Genomic DNA, 14,688 nt, shown 5'->3' with positions numbered 1-14,688 from the left:
CGGGCGCTGCTGCTTGCGGCAGTGCAGCGGCACCGAGGACTCGGCGGAGAGGAAGCGCTCCATCTGCTGGCTCCGCTCGTGGATGCGTGTGATCCAGGGCGGGTCCTGCTGCGTCTGCGTCTGCGTCTGCTGCTGCTGCGTCTGCTGGTCCTTCGAGCCGTCCAGCGCCGTGCCGTCGTAGTTGGCCTGCACCGTGTACAGGGAGCGCTCGCCCCGCGGCGTCCCGTTCTGCAGCGCCGTCAGGCCCTGGTGGTACAGGGGAAGCATCCATGAATTCACTCTGACCTGAGATCAGATTCATACAAGGTTTTCCACTGGACACACACTGGTCTGATTAACCCATTCTGACCTGAGATCAGATTCATACGAGGTTTCCACTGGACACACACACTGGTCTGATTAACCCATTCTGACCTGAGATCAGATTCTAGAAATGTCAGTCGCTCTTCGATTTTTCAAAAATAGCAGATCTACAAGCTCATAGCGCGCCACCGAGTGGCCACCGAGTGGCTTTATAGCTAAAGCATAACATGATGCTAACACCAAAATGGGTTCCCGTTCAGAATGGGTTAATTCATTCATCGATCATTGATAACCTCATCGATCGATTAACTGCGGTTATAGTTGATAAATAAGCGGCGTTCTTATAGTGTTATAGGGTTGGGGTTTTATCTGAAAATCTTAATTCACCCTCAATGTCTACATCTTAAAGAACACACAAGGCAATATTACGGTATGTTCCTTAATCAAATATTTATTTGACCATTTGAGATACAGGGCCAGGCAATGGCATCTTTGTATATGAGGAATAAAATGAAGATGGAAATGCAAACTGTCTTGTCTGTCACGTCACATGCATTAAGCAGAGGATCATATCGTTTAGAGCAGGGGTTTTCAACAGGTGGTCCGTGGACCACTGGTGGTCCGTGAAGGCATTGCATGTGGTCCCTGGCCATGCATTTAGTATGTTTTTTATCGACCACTAGTTGGGGGAAACTAACTAGTTCATTAAGTGACCTGGTGATGTATGATGACATCAATGTCAGTTACTGGGAAGTCGGATGTCAACAGAACTTCCACAGAAAGGGAGTTTGAAGTTCAAGGGAAAGTGAACCGGATTGACTGGTTGAGTCTATTAGGAAATGTCAAATGTGCCCAGAATATAATCATGCAATCGCATGTGTCTGCCATCTATGAGTTTAATATGGAAGGTTAAGAGAACAGAGTAAGGGCAACCATGGGAAAGGAATAGCTCCGGACGACTATAGCATATGCCAATTAAATTATACTGACTGTTAAGATTTAATTTTATATTCATTTCAATATCCCCTCACCAAACTCAACAGTGGTCCCCAGGTTGAATCTTAGTCAGGGTGGTGGTCCCCAGGTTGATTCTCAGTCAGGGTGGTGGTCCCCAGGTTGATTCTTAGTCAGGGTGGTGGTCCCCAGGTTGAATCTTAGTCAGGGTGGTGGTCCCCAGGTTGAGTCTTAGTCAGGGTGGTGGTCCCCAGGTTGAGTCTTAGTCAGGGTGGTGGTCCCCAGGTTGAATCTTAGTCAGGGTGGTGGTCCCCAGGTTGATTCTCAGTCAGGGTGGTGGTTCCCAGGTTGATTCTCAGTCAGGGTGGTGGTTCCCAGGTTGATTCTCAGTCAGGGTGGTGGTTCCCAGGTTGATTCTTAGTCAGGGTGGTGGTTCCCAGGTTAATTCTTAGTCAGGGTGGTGGTTCACAGGTTGATTCTCAGTCAGGGTGGTGGTCCCCAGGTTGATTCTCAGTCAGGGTGGTGGTTCACAGGTTGATTCTCAGTCAGGGTGGTGGTCCCCAGGTTGATTCTCAGTCAGGGTGGTGGTCCCCAGGTTGATTCTCAGTCAGGGTGGTGGTTCCCAGGTTAATTCTTAGTCAGGGTGGTGGTTCACAGGTTGATTCTCAGTCAGGGTGGTGGTTCCCAGGTTGATTCTTAGTCAGGGTGGTGGTTCCCAGGTTGATTCTTAGTCAGGGTTGTGGTCCCCAGGTTGATTCTCAGTCAGGGTGGTGGTTCCCAGGTTAATTCTTAGTCAGGGTGGTGGTTCACAGGTTGATTCTCAGTCAGGGTGGTGGTTCCCAGGTTGATTCTCAGTCAGGGTGGTGGTTCCCAGGTTGATTCTCAGTCAGGGTGGTGGTTCCCAGGTTGATTCTTAGTCAGGGTGGTGGTCCCCAGGTTGATTCTTAGTCAGGGTGGTGGTCCCCAGGTTGATTCTCAGTCAGGGTGGTGGTCCCCAGGTTGATTCTTAGTCAGGGTGGTGGTCCCCAGGTTGATTCTCAGTCAGGGTGGTGGTTCCCAGGTTGATTCTTAGTCAGGGTGGTGGTTCCCAGGTTGATTCTTAGTCAGGGTGGTGGTTCCCAGGTTGATTCTTAGTCAGGGTGGTGGTCCCCAGGTTGATTCTTAGTCAGGGTGGTGGTCATAATCAGTTGAAAACCCCTGGTTTAGAGAAATGAGCCGCAAACCTGAGATATTACGATTGTAAAAACTGCGTCCCCTTAAGACCGCATAAGCCAGCGGAATTGTTCTGAGCGCAGAATGACACATTCTGGGCGGGAACCCTTTTTGGTGTTAGCATTACGTTATGCTTTAGCTATTGAAAAATAGCAGACCTACAAGCTCGTAGCGCGCCACCGAGTGGCGCGCTACGAGCTTGTAGGTCTGCTATTTTTGAAAAATCGAAGAGCGACTGACATAGAAGACATTTAGAATCTGATCTCAGGTCAGAATGGAAAACTGTCGGGATGTAGAAGACATTTTTAGAATCTGATCTCAGGTCAGAATGGGTTAATATAATGAAACTGTCAGGATGTAATAGACACTTTTAGAATCTGGTCTCAGGTCAGAACGAGTGACCATCCTATCCTCCCATACCTGGTAGTAGTAGGCCCGGTCCACGCCCTGCCCCGACGTGGCCTGCATGTACCCCGACTCGGCGTCGCTGCTGGGCCCCGAGGTGCCCGACTCGGGGGTCCCGCGGGGCGTCTCCTGCCCCGAGTCGCCCCCGTGGGCCGCGGGCATGCCGCCCGGGGGGGGGAAGCCGCCCGGCCCGGCCAGGCCCACGTTCTGCGAGACGATGCGCGTGCACTCATCGATGACCGTCTTGATCTGCAGGATGCTGGCGGCCGTGAGGATCTGCAGCGCCTCCGACTGCGACACCCGCAGGATCCCGCTGTGTGCACGCACGGAGAAAGGGTCATAGGTCACCATATCTTTGCCAGGTGTAAACCAAGGTTATAATAGTTTTTTTTTTTTTTCATTATAGTTTAGTTTTAGTTAGTTTTGACATATTATATAGTTAGTTTTAGTTAGTTTTTAGAGCGGGATTGCTAGTTTTTATTTAGTTTTTATTTTGGTGAAAATGCTTAGTTTTAGTTTAGTTTTAGTTTTTTTCGTACTTTGGTTTAGAGTTAGCGTGGCTACATGCTGCCGTACGGTGCTGAAAACTGCTGTGAAACTTGTTGGAGAAATGAGGAAATAAATCTAATGAATTTAAAAGGATTATATCATAAATATCCGAAAGGCATATAAATATTGATAAAAACTAAAACTAAGCGTATTTTGTCTATAATTTCAGTTAGTTTTGAGGACACACAATACAGTTTCAGTTTAGTTATCGTTTTTTAATTTATTTTTTAGCTTTTATTAGTTTCAGTTAACTAAAATGTTTTTTTTTATTCTAGTTTTCGTTTTTTAGTTAGTCTTAGTTAACTATTATAACCTTGGTGTAAACCTGCCTCACGCAACGGGGGCGGGATTTATTGACGACCTATAGTCCTGATTGGCTGCCTCGTCTCAGGGCATACCTCCTAGCCAATGAGACGGCAAACAACAACGCACCTGACTGCAGTGTTGTTTTTGGCAGCAAATATTTCTATTTTAGTTTTAGTCATAGTCTTTGGACTGAAACTTCATTTAGTTTTAGTCACATTTTAGTCACCTGGAAATGTCTTAGTGTTAGTCTAGTTTTAGTCGACTGAATGTCATAAGATTTTAGTCGACTAAATCTACAGGTGATTTAGTCGACTAAAATGTGTTTTGGTGGGCCTTGATGCCGTCGTAATGTGTGTTTTTACACTTGCTGAAAATAGCCGATCTACAAGCTCACAACGCGTCGCAACGCGACGCGTTGTGAGCTTGTAGATCGGCTATTTTCAGCATGCAACCAAGAGTAAAATTACTTATAGTGTCCACTAGTCCTTTCCTAACATTTTAGTCTATTCTTTATTTGTCGACTAAATTGTCAGTATATTTAGTCTCAGTTTTAGTCGTCATAGCTTTGTTTTCATTTAGTTTCCATTCGTTTTTGTCAGTGGAAAAAGGTAGTCGACGAACATTTTCCGTCTTAGTTTTAGTCGACGAAACAACACTGCCTGACTGGCTGCCTCGTCTCAGGCATGCCTCCTAGCCAATGGGACGGCAAGCAACAAGCCGAGGCTACACTAGTGCTTCCAGTAGCGACCTATAGCCATGAGTCTGAAACGCTGCAGCTTGTGACAACAGCTATGGTTTTGACCAACGTTTGGCCTGTTACCGACGTCAATAAGGCATGGAAGTGTGGACATATTCTCTCGTTTCTGGTCTGAGAGGCTAAATGTCATCAAATGGTGGTCCGTGGCTCAAATGCACCTACTGTATGATGATCAGTGATGTAACTAACGCCCTTACATTGCGTAACTACTATTTGCAATAATTTGTAACCTAACGCTTTACATTTCCCCATTCCATAACGGCGTTATAATTACTGCAGTGCGTGTGTTAACCGCGTTATGGCGTTAATATGTCCACTTCGCTCCGTGAGTCAGACTGTCATACAGGCGTCTCTGTGCTGACGGCTGCTGAGAGAGCGCTCTCTGTGTTGACAGTTTTGTTTGTGCTCTGCCTCTCATACTAGCCTCTGAGCCCACATGGCTTCACACCACACCCTAACATGAACAAAGCACGTCGCAGAAGAGGTCATTGATTGGCTAACGTAGGGGCCAGATTTCAGGGTAAGCCAATCAGAGACAGTCTGACAGAGTAGGGCGGGGTCTTTTCTTATGCCTGTAGGTAAACACAGACCTGGCTACAGTCTATGACACAGACACACAAACGCTTGTAACGCATACGAAGAAAACGCCGGTTGAATGAACATTAGTACCACACGCTACAATGGCAAATGCGGATAACGGCGAGATCGGATGGTTTGTGGGTTGGAAATATCGATTTTAAATGGCCACAGTAGCATGTCAACAAGAGTCAACTTGACAAAATGATTGCTAGGTATAGCCTATGTTGTTGAGGAAATGCTTCCCCTCTCAACGGTGGAGTTAGCCCCATATGTGCCCTCTCCCTATGCTCATAATGAGCGTAGGGAGAGGGCACATATGGGGCTACGGTGGAGTCTGTTCCTTGGTCAGCAAAATACCAGTGAAAGCAGGGCCAATGTGCACAAATACATTTTCCAAATACCTGAACAGTGAATATTCTAAAATGGAAGATGAGCTCAAAAATACATTTGATGAACTAGAATATCTCTCTTATCACTGCAGATATATGGACTCATTTTTTATTTGATTAATATATTATGTACAATATATCGCCCACTCCCCCCTACCTGTACATGAAGTCTATCAGCTTCTGGATGGATTGCACAGAGACCACGGAGGGGATCTCGATGTCGCTGTAGCCCAGGAGCAGCTTGTCTTGAAAGAATGGGCTCCCAGCGGCCAGCACGCAGCGGTGAGCGCGTAGCATGCTTCCATGGATCCGAACGGTCACGTCACAGAAGTGCCCGCGGTTGCGCTGCTCATTGAGGGTCTCAAGCACAGAATTGCTGAAGTTATGGAGGTTGATGTTATGAATGCGCTCGGTCATCCCCTTGCAACTGATGTCACCTGCAGTGGAGTGGGAGACAAAAAGATCACATGATGCCGTTTATCCCATTTTGACCTGAGATCGGATTCTAAAGACATCTTCTACATCCTGACAGCTTTCTGAAAAGTGAAAACGCTATGTTTCTATGTCAGTCGTTCTTCGATTTTTCTTGTAGCGAGCCACCGAGTGGCGCGCTACGAGCTTGTAGATCTGCTATTCTTCTATAGCTAAATCATAACATAATGCTAACACCTAAAGGGGTTCCCGCCCCAAAATGGGTTATAGGGATGAGTTCACTAAAATGGTTTGACTGGAAATACATTTTTCCTGTCAGTAATTTGGTGAAAGAAAAAAAATAATACATTAAAGGACCACTTCACCACTTTTCAACCTATCTTTATATAATAGGTCCTCACTAATAATCATGAAAAAATGGCGCAATTCCTTTCTACTCAGTCTGTGTCTCATAGGAGGACTGTGGGCAATTCAGAAACCGTCTTCCAGTGACATCATCGATGGGGAATACAAGCTAATAGAAACTGCAGGCTTTCTACTCCTGAAAAGTTGCAATGCGAAAATGGAAGCCATCGTTCTCACGATAATGAAAATCTAAACATTTTTGTAAAAAGATCTTGTTTAAAAAAATAATCTGCCTAATGATGATGTCACTGGAAGACGGTTTCTAAACTGCCCACAGCCCTCCTATGAGACACAGACTGAGTAGAAAAAAATCGTGCCATTTTTTCATGATTATTAGTGAGGACCTATTATATGAAGATAGGTTGAAAAGTGGTGAAGTGGTCCTTTAACTAAAAAAGCCAGACATTTGCTAAATTTGCTAATCATTAACCGATTAAGACCCGAGTCTACAAATGCCTTATAAATCAATTGTCAACAAAAAAAAAGTTGTAAATTATATGTATCACTTTATAGCCGTGGACCCAGCATAATTTTTTTTATTCTAAAATAGCTGTGTGTGTGTGTGTGTGTGTGTGTGTGTGTGTGTGTGTGTGTGTGTGTGTGTGTGTGTGTGTGTGTGTGTGTGTGTGTGTGTGTGTGTGTGTGTGTGTGTGTGTGTGTGTGTGTGTGTGTGTGTGTGTGTGTGTGCGCGCGCGCGACTGTGCATGCATGTGGGGGTGGGTAGACGAGGTACAATTATTACTTTAGACTTAGATATGTGATAATTGCCTAAAAGGCGAACGTATCACAAATGTGATGAATACCTTTTGACCTTCAGAAACAGCTCTTTGCATTTCTTATATTTTTCAACACACTTTTATCACTCTCATACTGAGCTTATTAACAGTAGTACGTTCTTCTGTCCGTCAGTGATAAGACTGCAAATATCATAGAATCTAGTCGAATGTATTTTCCCCTAAATCCAACATATTTCCTCTATATAGGGATGCTCCGATCAGCTTTTTGGGGCCGATCCCGATCACCGGTTGTTTTTTTTCTTATGATCGGCGGATACCGATATCTTTGTGCGTTTCCAAATGTATTATATGTCAAAACCAGGGGGGGCAGTCAGACAGATATTTTGTGAAGCCACTAAGGAAATCGTAGTTCATATAATGGCCTGTTGTGGCGCTGTCATTGGACATTTGATGAACATTTTATTTGTCATATAGGCAATTCGAAATTCCAAGATATATACACAATTACACATTAAGGATAAAGAAATCATTTAGGTTTGGGTTTCTCAAACGTTGCAGCGACAGACAGACACGCTCACAACGATGGCTTAGATAGATAGAAGAATTGGCACCGGCAGAACCACACCAAACCAAACACATGCACCATGTTCTCCTGTTCACACCACGGGAGTGTCTGTTGAACCCAAAAGGCCTGTTCAACCTGTTTCTGACAACACACACACACACACACACACACACACACACACACACACACACACACACACACACACAGTCACACACACACCATTTATGACCAGGGTGGCAAGCCGTGCCATGCTGGAAAGCACCCGTACTTAACCCATTCTGACCTGAGATCAGATTCTAAAAATGTCAGTCGTTCTTCGATTTTTCAAAAATAGCAGACCTACAAGCTCGTATCGCGCCACTCGGTGGCGCGCTATGAGCTTGTAGATCTGCTATTTTTCAATAGCTAAAGCATAACATGATGCTAACACCAAAAGGGGTGCCCAGTCAGAATGGGTTAAGTACATATTTACCCAAATACCATACCATGAGTACTTGAGTATATACCATTCTGAGGTAGTATAGGTACCTTTTTCTCATTTTATTTAAGTTTTTCCATAATTTCTGTACTTCATTAAGCCTCTATTTCCTCTACATCTCAGACGCACGCACGCACACACACAGTCACACACAGTCACACACACACACACGCACACACACACACACACACACACACACACACACACACACACACACACACACACACACACACACACACACACACAGACACACAGACCCACACACACACAGACCCACACACACACACAGACACAGACACACAGACCCACACACAAACGCAATTATTTGACAGCTTTAGTCATAGTAGTTAATTTGCAGATTTAAATTACTTGAAAATACTTTACTTTAAGTGGTATTTTGAAGCTAATACGTTTGTACTTGGACTTAATTGGACTTAAGTCATGTTTGAAAGGTTGGCAGAGAGAGGGATAGTTACAAGTAGCTCCCAGGATTACAGCTTAGAGGCAACTGGCACCGGGCGAAAAGTGGGATAAAAAAATAAAAAATAAATGCAATAGAAAAGAAAAAGTCATATTTCAAGGCAGAACTTTTACTTGTAATGCAGTAGTTTTACTCTGTGGTATCACTACTTTTTACTTAAGTAAGTATTCAAACATCTGAGTACTATTTCCTTCCTTAAACACACACACACACACACACACACACACACACACACACACACACACACACACACACACACACACACACACACACACACACACACACACACACACACACACACACACACACACACGACACACAGTGAGATGTGTAAGATGGTTTCCATCTGGTTATTACCGGAGCCACAACGTGGTGGTGGTGGTGCCGTCAGAGACATGCAGCACCAGCACCGTCCAGCAGGGGGCAGACTATCCACAGAGGATGGGTGATGATATTCTCTCTCTCTTTCTGGTATAGCCATGTGTTCAACCACCATGATGGCGGTGCCAAACTCTATCCTGTGCCCGCCAGCACACTGTCTTTGGATGTGACACAGCGAAACCAAAACCAGCCTTTTTTCTCCTCTCAAAGTTCATTCTCACTGCATATTAATTATGCTCTCTTTCTCGGTTTTACGAAATGTACGAAGGAAAGACCTGGCTATGAAATAGAGAGAGAGGGTGGATTGGATTGTGTGCAAAGCATCAACAATAATATGCCCCCCCTCCCTCCCTCCCTCCCTCCCAAAAAAAATTAATAATTATAAAAATGAATCGCATCCTGGGCCCTTCTCTTTGATCTCTTTGTATGAATGTGCAGAAACTTGGAACGTAATTTCATTTGAAGCCAATTAAAGCTCCTCCTGGCCACACCCAGCCAGAGGAAGGAGAGAAGACAGTCGGCAGCTTGTGTGTGTTTTCCTCCCTCGACCTGGCCTGCATGGAACGGCCTCCATTTTGTTCTTGGATACAGTACGAATTTACGTCACTTTTTACAATAACTTATTGCAGCACACACACACACACACACACACACACACACACACACACACACACACACACACACACTACTCTGACTCAGTTACCAGAATGAAGAGCATGTTCATTTTTTTAACCCATTCTGACCTGAGATCAGATTCTAAAAAAAATGTCTTCTATTAAAATCCTGACTGTGTTTTCTTGAAAAAGCAGTTTGTTTCTATGTCAGTCGTTCTCTCAAACACTTTCATGTCACTTTTCACGATTCTTCAAAAAATAGCAGACCTACAAGCTCGTAAGCGCGCCACTCGGTGGCGCGCTATGAGCTTGTAGATCTGCTATTTTTCAATAGCTAAAGCATAACATGATGCTGACACCAAAATGGGTGCCCGGTCAGAATGGGTTAAGTACATATTTACCCAAATACCATACCATGAGTACTTGAGTATATACCATTCTGAGGTAGTAGGTACCTTTTTTTCTCATTTTATTTAAGTTTTTCCATAATTTCTGTACTTCATTAAGCCTCTATTTCCTCTACATCTCAGACGCACGCACGCACACACACAGTCACACAGACACACACACACACAGTCACACACAGTCACACACACAGTCACACAGTCACACACAGTCACACAGACACACACACACACACACACACACACACACACACAGTCACACACAGTCACACACAGTCACACACACACACACACACACACAGACCCACACACACGCTATTTTTCAATGGCTAAAGCATAACAACCTGCCAACACCAAAACGGGTTCCCGCCCCAAAATGGATTAATATACTGTGTGTGTGTGTGTGTGTGTGTGTGTGTGTGTGTGTGTGTGTGTGTGTGTGTGTGTGTGTGTGTGTGTGTGTGTGTGTGTGTGTGTGTGTGTGTGTGTGTGTGTGTGTGTGTGTGTGTGTGCATATACCAGGCTGGCCGTGGAGAAATACACAGCACTGTACTATGTATACACTATGTATTACAGTATATGCATACTACATGTAAGTATGTGTACAGTGTGTGTGTGTGTGTGTATGCACTGTACTTACGTTTGTATGGCAAAAGAACCCTGGATTGAACCATATGGTCAACAATGTCTTACGATACGATATGCACCGTCCTCAATTCTACAACAAGAAGCGATTTAAAAACAAAAAAAGAGAAAACAGCGGAATTCTTTTTAACATTAATTGGGTCAAAAAAAAAAAAACTGTGACCCAATTTGTTTTTGTTTAAATTTATTTTAAGTATTGTTTTATGCCAGTAGGCGAGTCGGAGAAATATGTGCACCCAATGTTTTTTGGGCACATATTTTCTTTTGCTGCATAATTCCAAAACAACCGTGACAAAAAAAAAAAAAAAAAAACCCAACAAACTACATATTGCATTAAAAAGAGAAAAGGTTTGTTATGCTGACTTAGTACTAGTAATACTCACAGTCAGATGATGTGTTGTGTAGTTAGGAGGGCTGGTGGTGGTGGTGTTGGTGGTGATGGTGATGATGAGGATGAGGAGGAGGAAGAGGAGCGTCAGTGTTGCTGCTGGTGGTGAGTGGAGATGAAGAGTGCACATGCAGAGAGAGAGAGGCCAGCGCTAGGCAAGGCTCTCACTACTCCTCTCTGGACAAGTCATGTGTTCTGAGGAGGGAGAGAGAGAGGGAGAGAGGGAGGGAGGGAGAGAGAGTGGTTGGATAGAAGGAAATACATGTTAATACATATTATCGTTAACTTAAATTTGTGTTCATCGTAAATGAAATATACGTGATCACACATGCTACAGTGTCACACGAGAAGCATCAACAGTAGCGGATCCCACGAGCGACATGTTTGTCGTCTGTATCGGTCTGTCCGTTTAAGCACGGACTTACTTGTCTGTTGCAAGCTCATCAGCTCCTGATTGACACAACCTCACAAACTCCTCATTGCCGCACACACACACAGACACACACACACACACACAGACACACACACACACACACACACAGGCACACACACGCCCACACACACACACAGCACCACTGACGTGTCAGATTATTTTATTTCAATCTTAACAATAAAACAATAAAAGTAACAGTTTTTGACATAATTATGAGACAAGGGGGGGGGCAATGTATTAACTTACCCCCTGGAGTTATACCATGCCGTGGACGGAGTTACACATTAATAAATGAGCCCAGGTCGCGATCGTATTATAAATCGTGGTCATATTATTATCCGAGGAGGAGGAGGAGGAGGGTCACTTGGCAGAACATACCCACGCAGGATTCAACCCGTTTGTATTCGTTACTCAGGCGTGACGACGCGTCTCACCTTCAAACGAGTTACACAAGGAAAAGCAAACCCTTTTGGTTTGAGTTCCTCGTCATTGTACTGTGAACGACACTCACAACAATGACGGGAGAATTTAGGACAACAGCAAGCATGGAAAGGTCATGAAATATGGCCACGTGTGTGTGCGCGCATTAGTCATAATGTAGCACACTTTGAAGGTGCTTTGAAGGTCCATGGGACGGGTCTATCTATCTATCTGTATATCTATCTATCTATCTGTATATCTATCTATATGTATATCTATCTGTATATCTATCTGTATATCTATCTATCTATCTATCTATCTAATATATGTATATCGCACACACACACACACACACACACACACACACACACACACACACACACACACACACACACACACACGACCAAATGGACCCTATGGATATGTAACTAAGAGTTAAATTATTGTTAAACATCTGCATTACTTAATTTACAATTTAGGTGTACACACAATTAAATAATGTAAATTAAGTGTTATAGTTTGATCAACGTTTGCCTTTTCAAATGGTACCAACATCAACACAGCACAATGCAGAACTGTGGCCAAACGACAAACAAAATAGAATCCTTTTAGTTCTGGTTTCTGAGAGGCTAGTGAATCTGATCAAACGGTGGTCCGTGGCTCACATGCCCAATAAATAATGGGCCTTGACATGGAGAGAGGCTGTGAGAGGCACTGGTCTGAGTGGAACATGCATGGATGCTGGCGTTAGACGAGTGAGTAGGTTCACACGAGGACAAGAGGCCCTGTCGCACGACAAAAGGACGGACGGACATACCACATTCCTCTGATACCCGGAATAACACTTAAGAGGAAAACGTGCTCGCTGACACAAAAACATGGAAACATAGAGGCTTTAGTGTTGAGAGGGGGGAGGAGGGGGGGTGGTGTATTTATACATTTCAGACATCATGAGTGATACAGCAAGACCGCCGGCCGCAGGGCCACTTAGACAGGATGTATGTCTCTGTCGCCTGGAAACCTCACATGTACACATTCACAACACTGTGACTTTTCACTATTTCAGATTCACAACACTGTGACTTTTCACTATTCCAGATTCACAACACTGTGACTTTTCACTATTCCAGATTCACAACACTGACTTTTCACTATTCCAGATTCACAACACTGTGACTTTTCACTTTCAGATTCATAAAACTGTGACTTTTCACTATTCCAGATTCACAACACTGTGACTCTTCACTATTCCAGATTCACAACACTGTGACTTTTCACTATTCCAGATTCATAACACTGTGACTCTTCACTATTCCAGATTCACAACACTGTGACTTTTCACTATTCCAGATTCACAACACTGTGACTCTTCACTATTCCAGATTCACAACACTGTGACTTTTCACTATTCCAGATTCATAACACTGTGACTCTTCACTATTCCAGATTCACAACACTGTGACTTTTCACTATTCCAGATTCACAACACTGTGACTCTTCACTATTCCAGATTCACAACACTGTGACTTTTCACTATTCCAGATTCACAACACTGTGACTCTTCACTATTCCAGATTCACAACACTGTGACTTTTCACTATTCCAGATTCATAACACTGTGACTCTTCACTATTCCAGATTCACAACACTGTGACTCTTCACTATTCCAGATTCATAAAACTGTGACTTTTCATTATTCCAAATTCACAACACTGACTTTTCACTATTCCAAATTCACAACACTGTGACTTTTCACTATTCCAGATTCACATCACTGTGACTTTTCACTATTCCAAATTCACAACACTGTGACTTTTCACTATTCCAGATTCACCACACTGTGACTTTTCACTATTCCAGATTCACAACACTGTGACTCTTCACTATTCCAGATTCACAACACTGTGACTTTTCACTATTCCAGATTCACAACACTGTGACTCTTCACTATTCCAGATTCACAACACTGACTTTTCACTATTCCAGATTCACAACACTGTGACTTTTCACTATTCCAGATTCACAACACTGTGACTTTTCACTATTCCAAATTCACAACACTGACTTTTCACTATTCCAGATTCACAACACTGTGACTTTTCACTATTCCAGATTCATAACACTGTGACTTTTCACTATTCCAAATTCACAACACTGTGACTTTTCACTATTCCAGATTCACAACACTGTGACTTTTCACTATTCCAAATTCACAACACTGACTTTTCACTATTCCAAATTCACAACACTGACTTTTCACTATTCCAGATTCACAACACTGTGACTTTTCACTATTCCAAATTCACAACACTGACTTTTCACTATTCCAAATTCACAACACTGACTTTTCACTATTCCAAATTCACAACACTGACTTTTCACTATTCCAGATTCACAACACTGTGACTTTTCACTATTCCAGATTCACAACACTGTGACTCTTCACTATTCCAGATTCACAACACTGTGACTCTTCACTATTCCAGATTCACAACACTGTGACTTTTCACTATTCCAGATTCACAACACTGTGACTCTTCACTATTCCAGATTCACAACACTGTGACTTTTCACTATTCCAGATTCATAACACTGTGACTCTTCACTATTCCAGATTCACAACACTGTGACTTTTCACTATTCCAGATTCACAACACTGTGACTCTTCACTATTCCAGATTCACAACACTGTGACTCTTCACTATTCCAAATTCACAACACTGTGACTTTTCACTATTCCAGATTCACAACACTGTGACTCTTCACTATTCCAGATTCACATCACTGTGACTTTTCACTATTCCAAATTCACAACACTGTGACTTTTCACTATTCCAGATTCACAACACTG

General features: G+C 43.5%; 1 protein-coding gene across 1 annotated transcript; it reads right to left on the bottom strand.

Annotated features, from left to right (window-relative positions):
* Positions 1-75: 75 nt before the first annotated feature.
* Positions 76-11,186, bottom strand: LOC310855770 (zinc finger and BTB domain-containing protein 20-like; the record flags this gene model as incomplete). The annotated part of the gene is made up of 4 exons (XM_083760910.1): positions 10,980-11,186; positions 5,612-5,891; positions 2,890-3,187; positions 76-246 (listed from the first exon to the last, which is right to left on the bottom strand). Coding segments are annotated over exons 2-4 (729 nt in total), but the record flags the coding sequence as incomplete, so codon positions are not given.
* Positions 11,187-14,688: the final 3,502 nt, after the last annotated feature.

The sequence above is a fragment of the Protomyctophum parallelum genome, assembly GCF_964188405.1.
Source record: "Protomyctophum parallelum genome assembly, chromosome: 1".
NCBI lineage: Eukaryota > Metazoa > Chordata > Actinopteri > Myctophiformes > Myctophidae > Protomyctophum > Protomyctophum parallelum.
The sequence above is the reverse complement of the archived record's forward strand: the minus strand, read 5'-3'. Positions and strand labels throughout refer to the sequence as shown.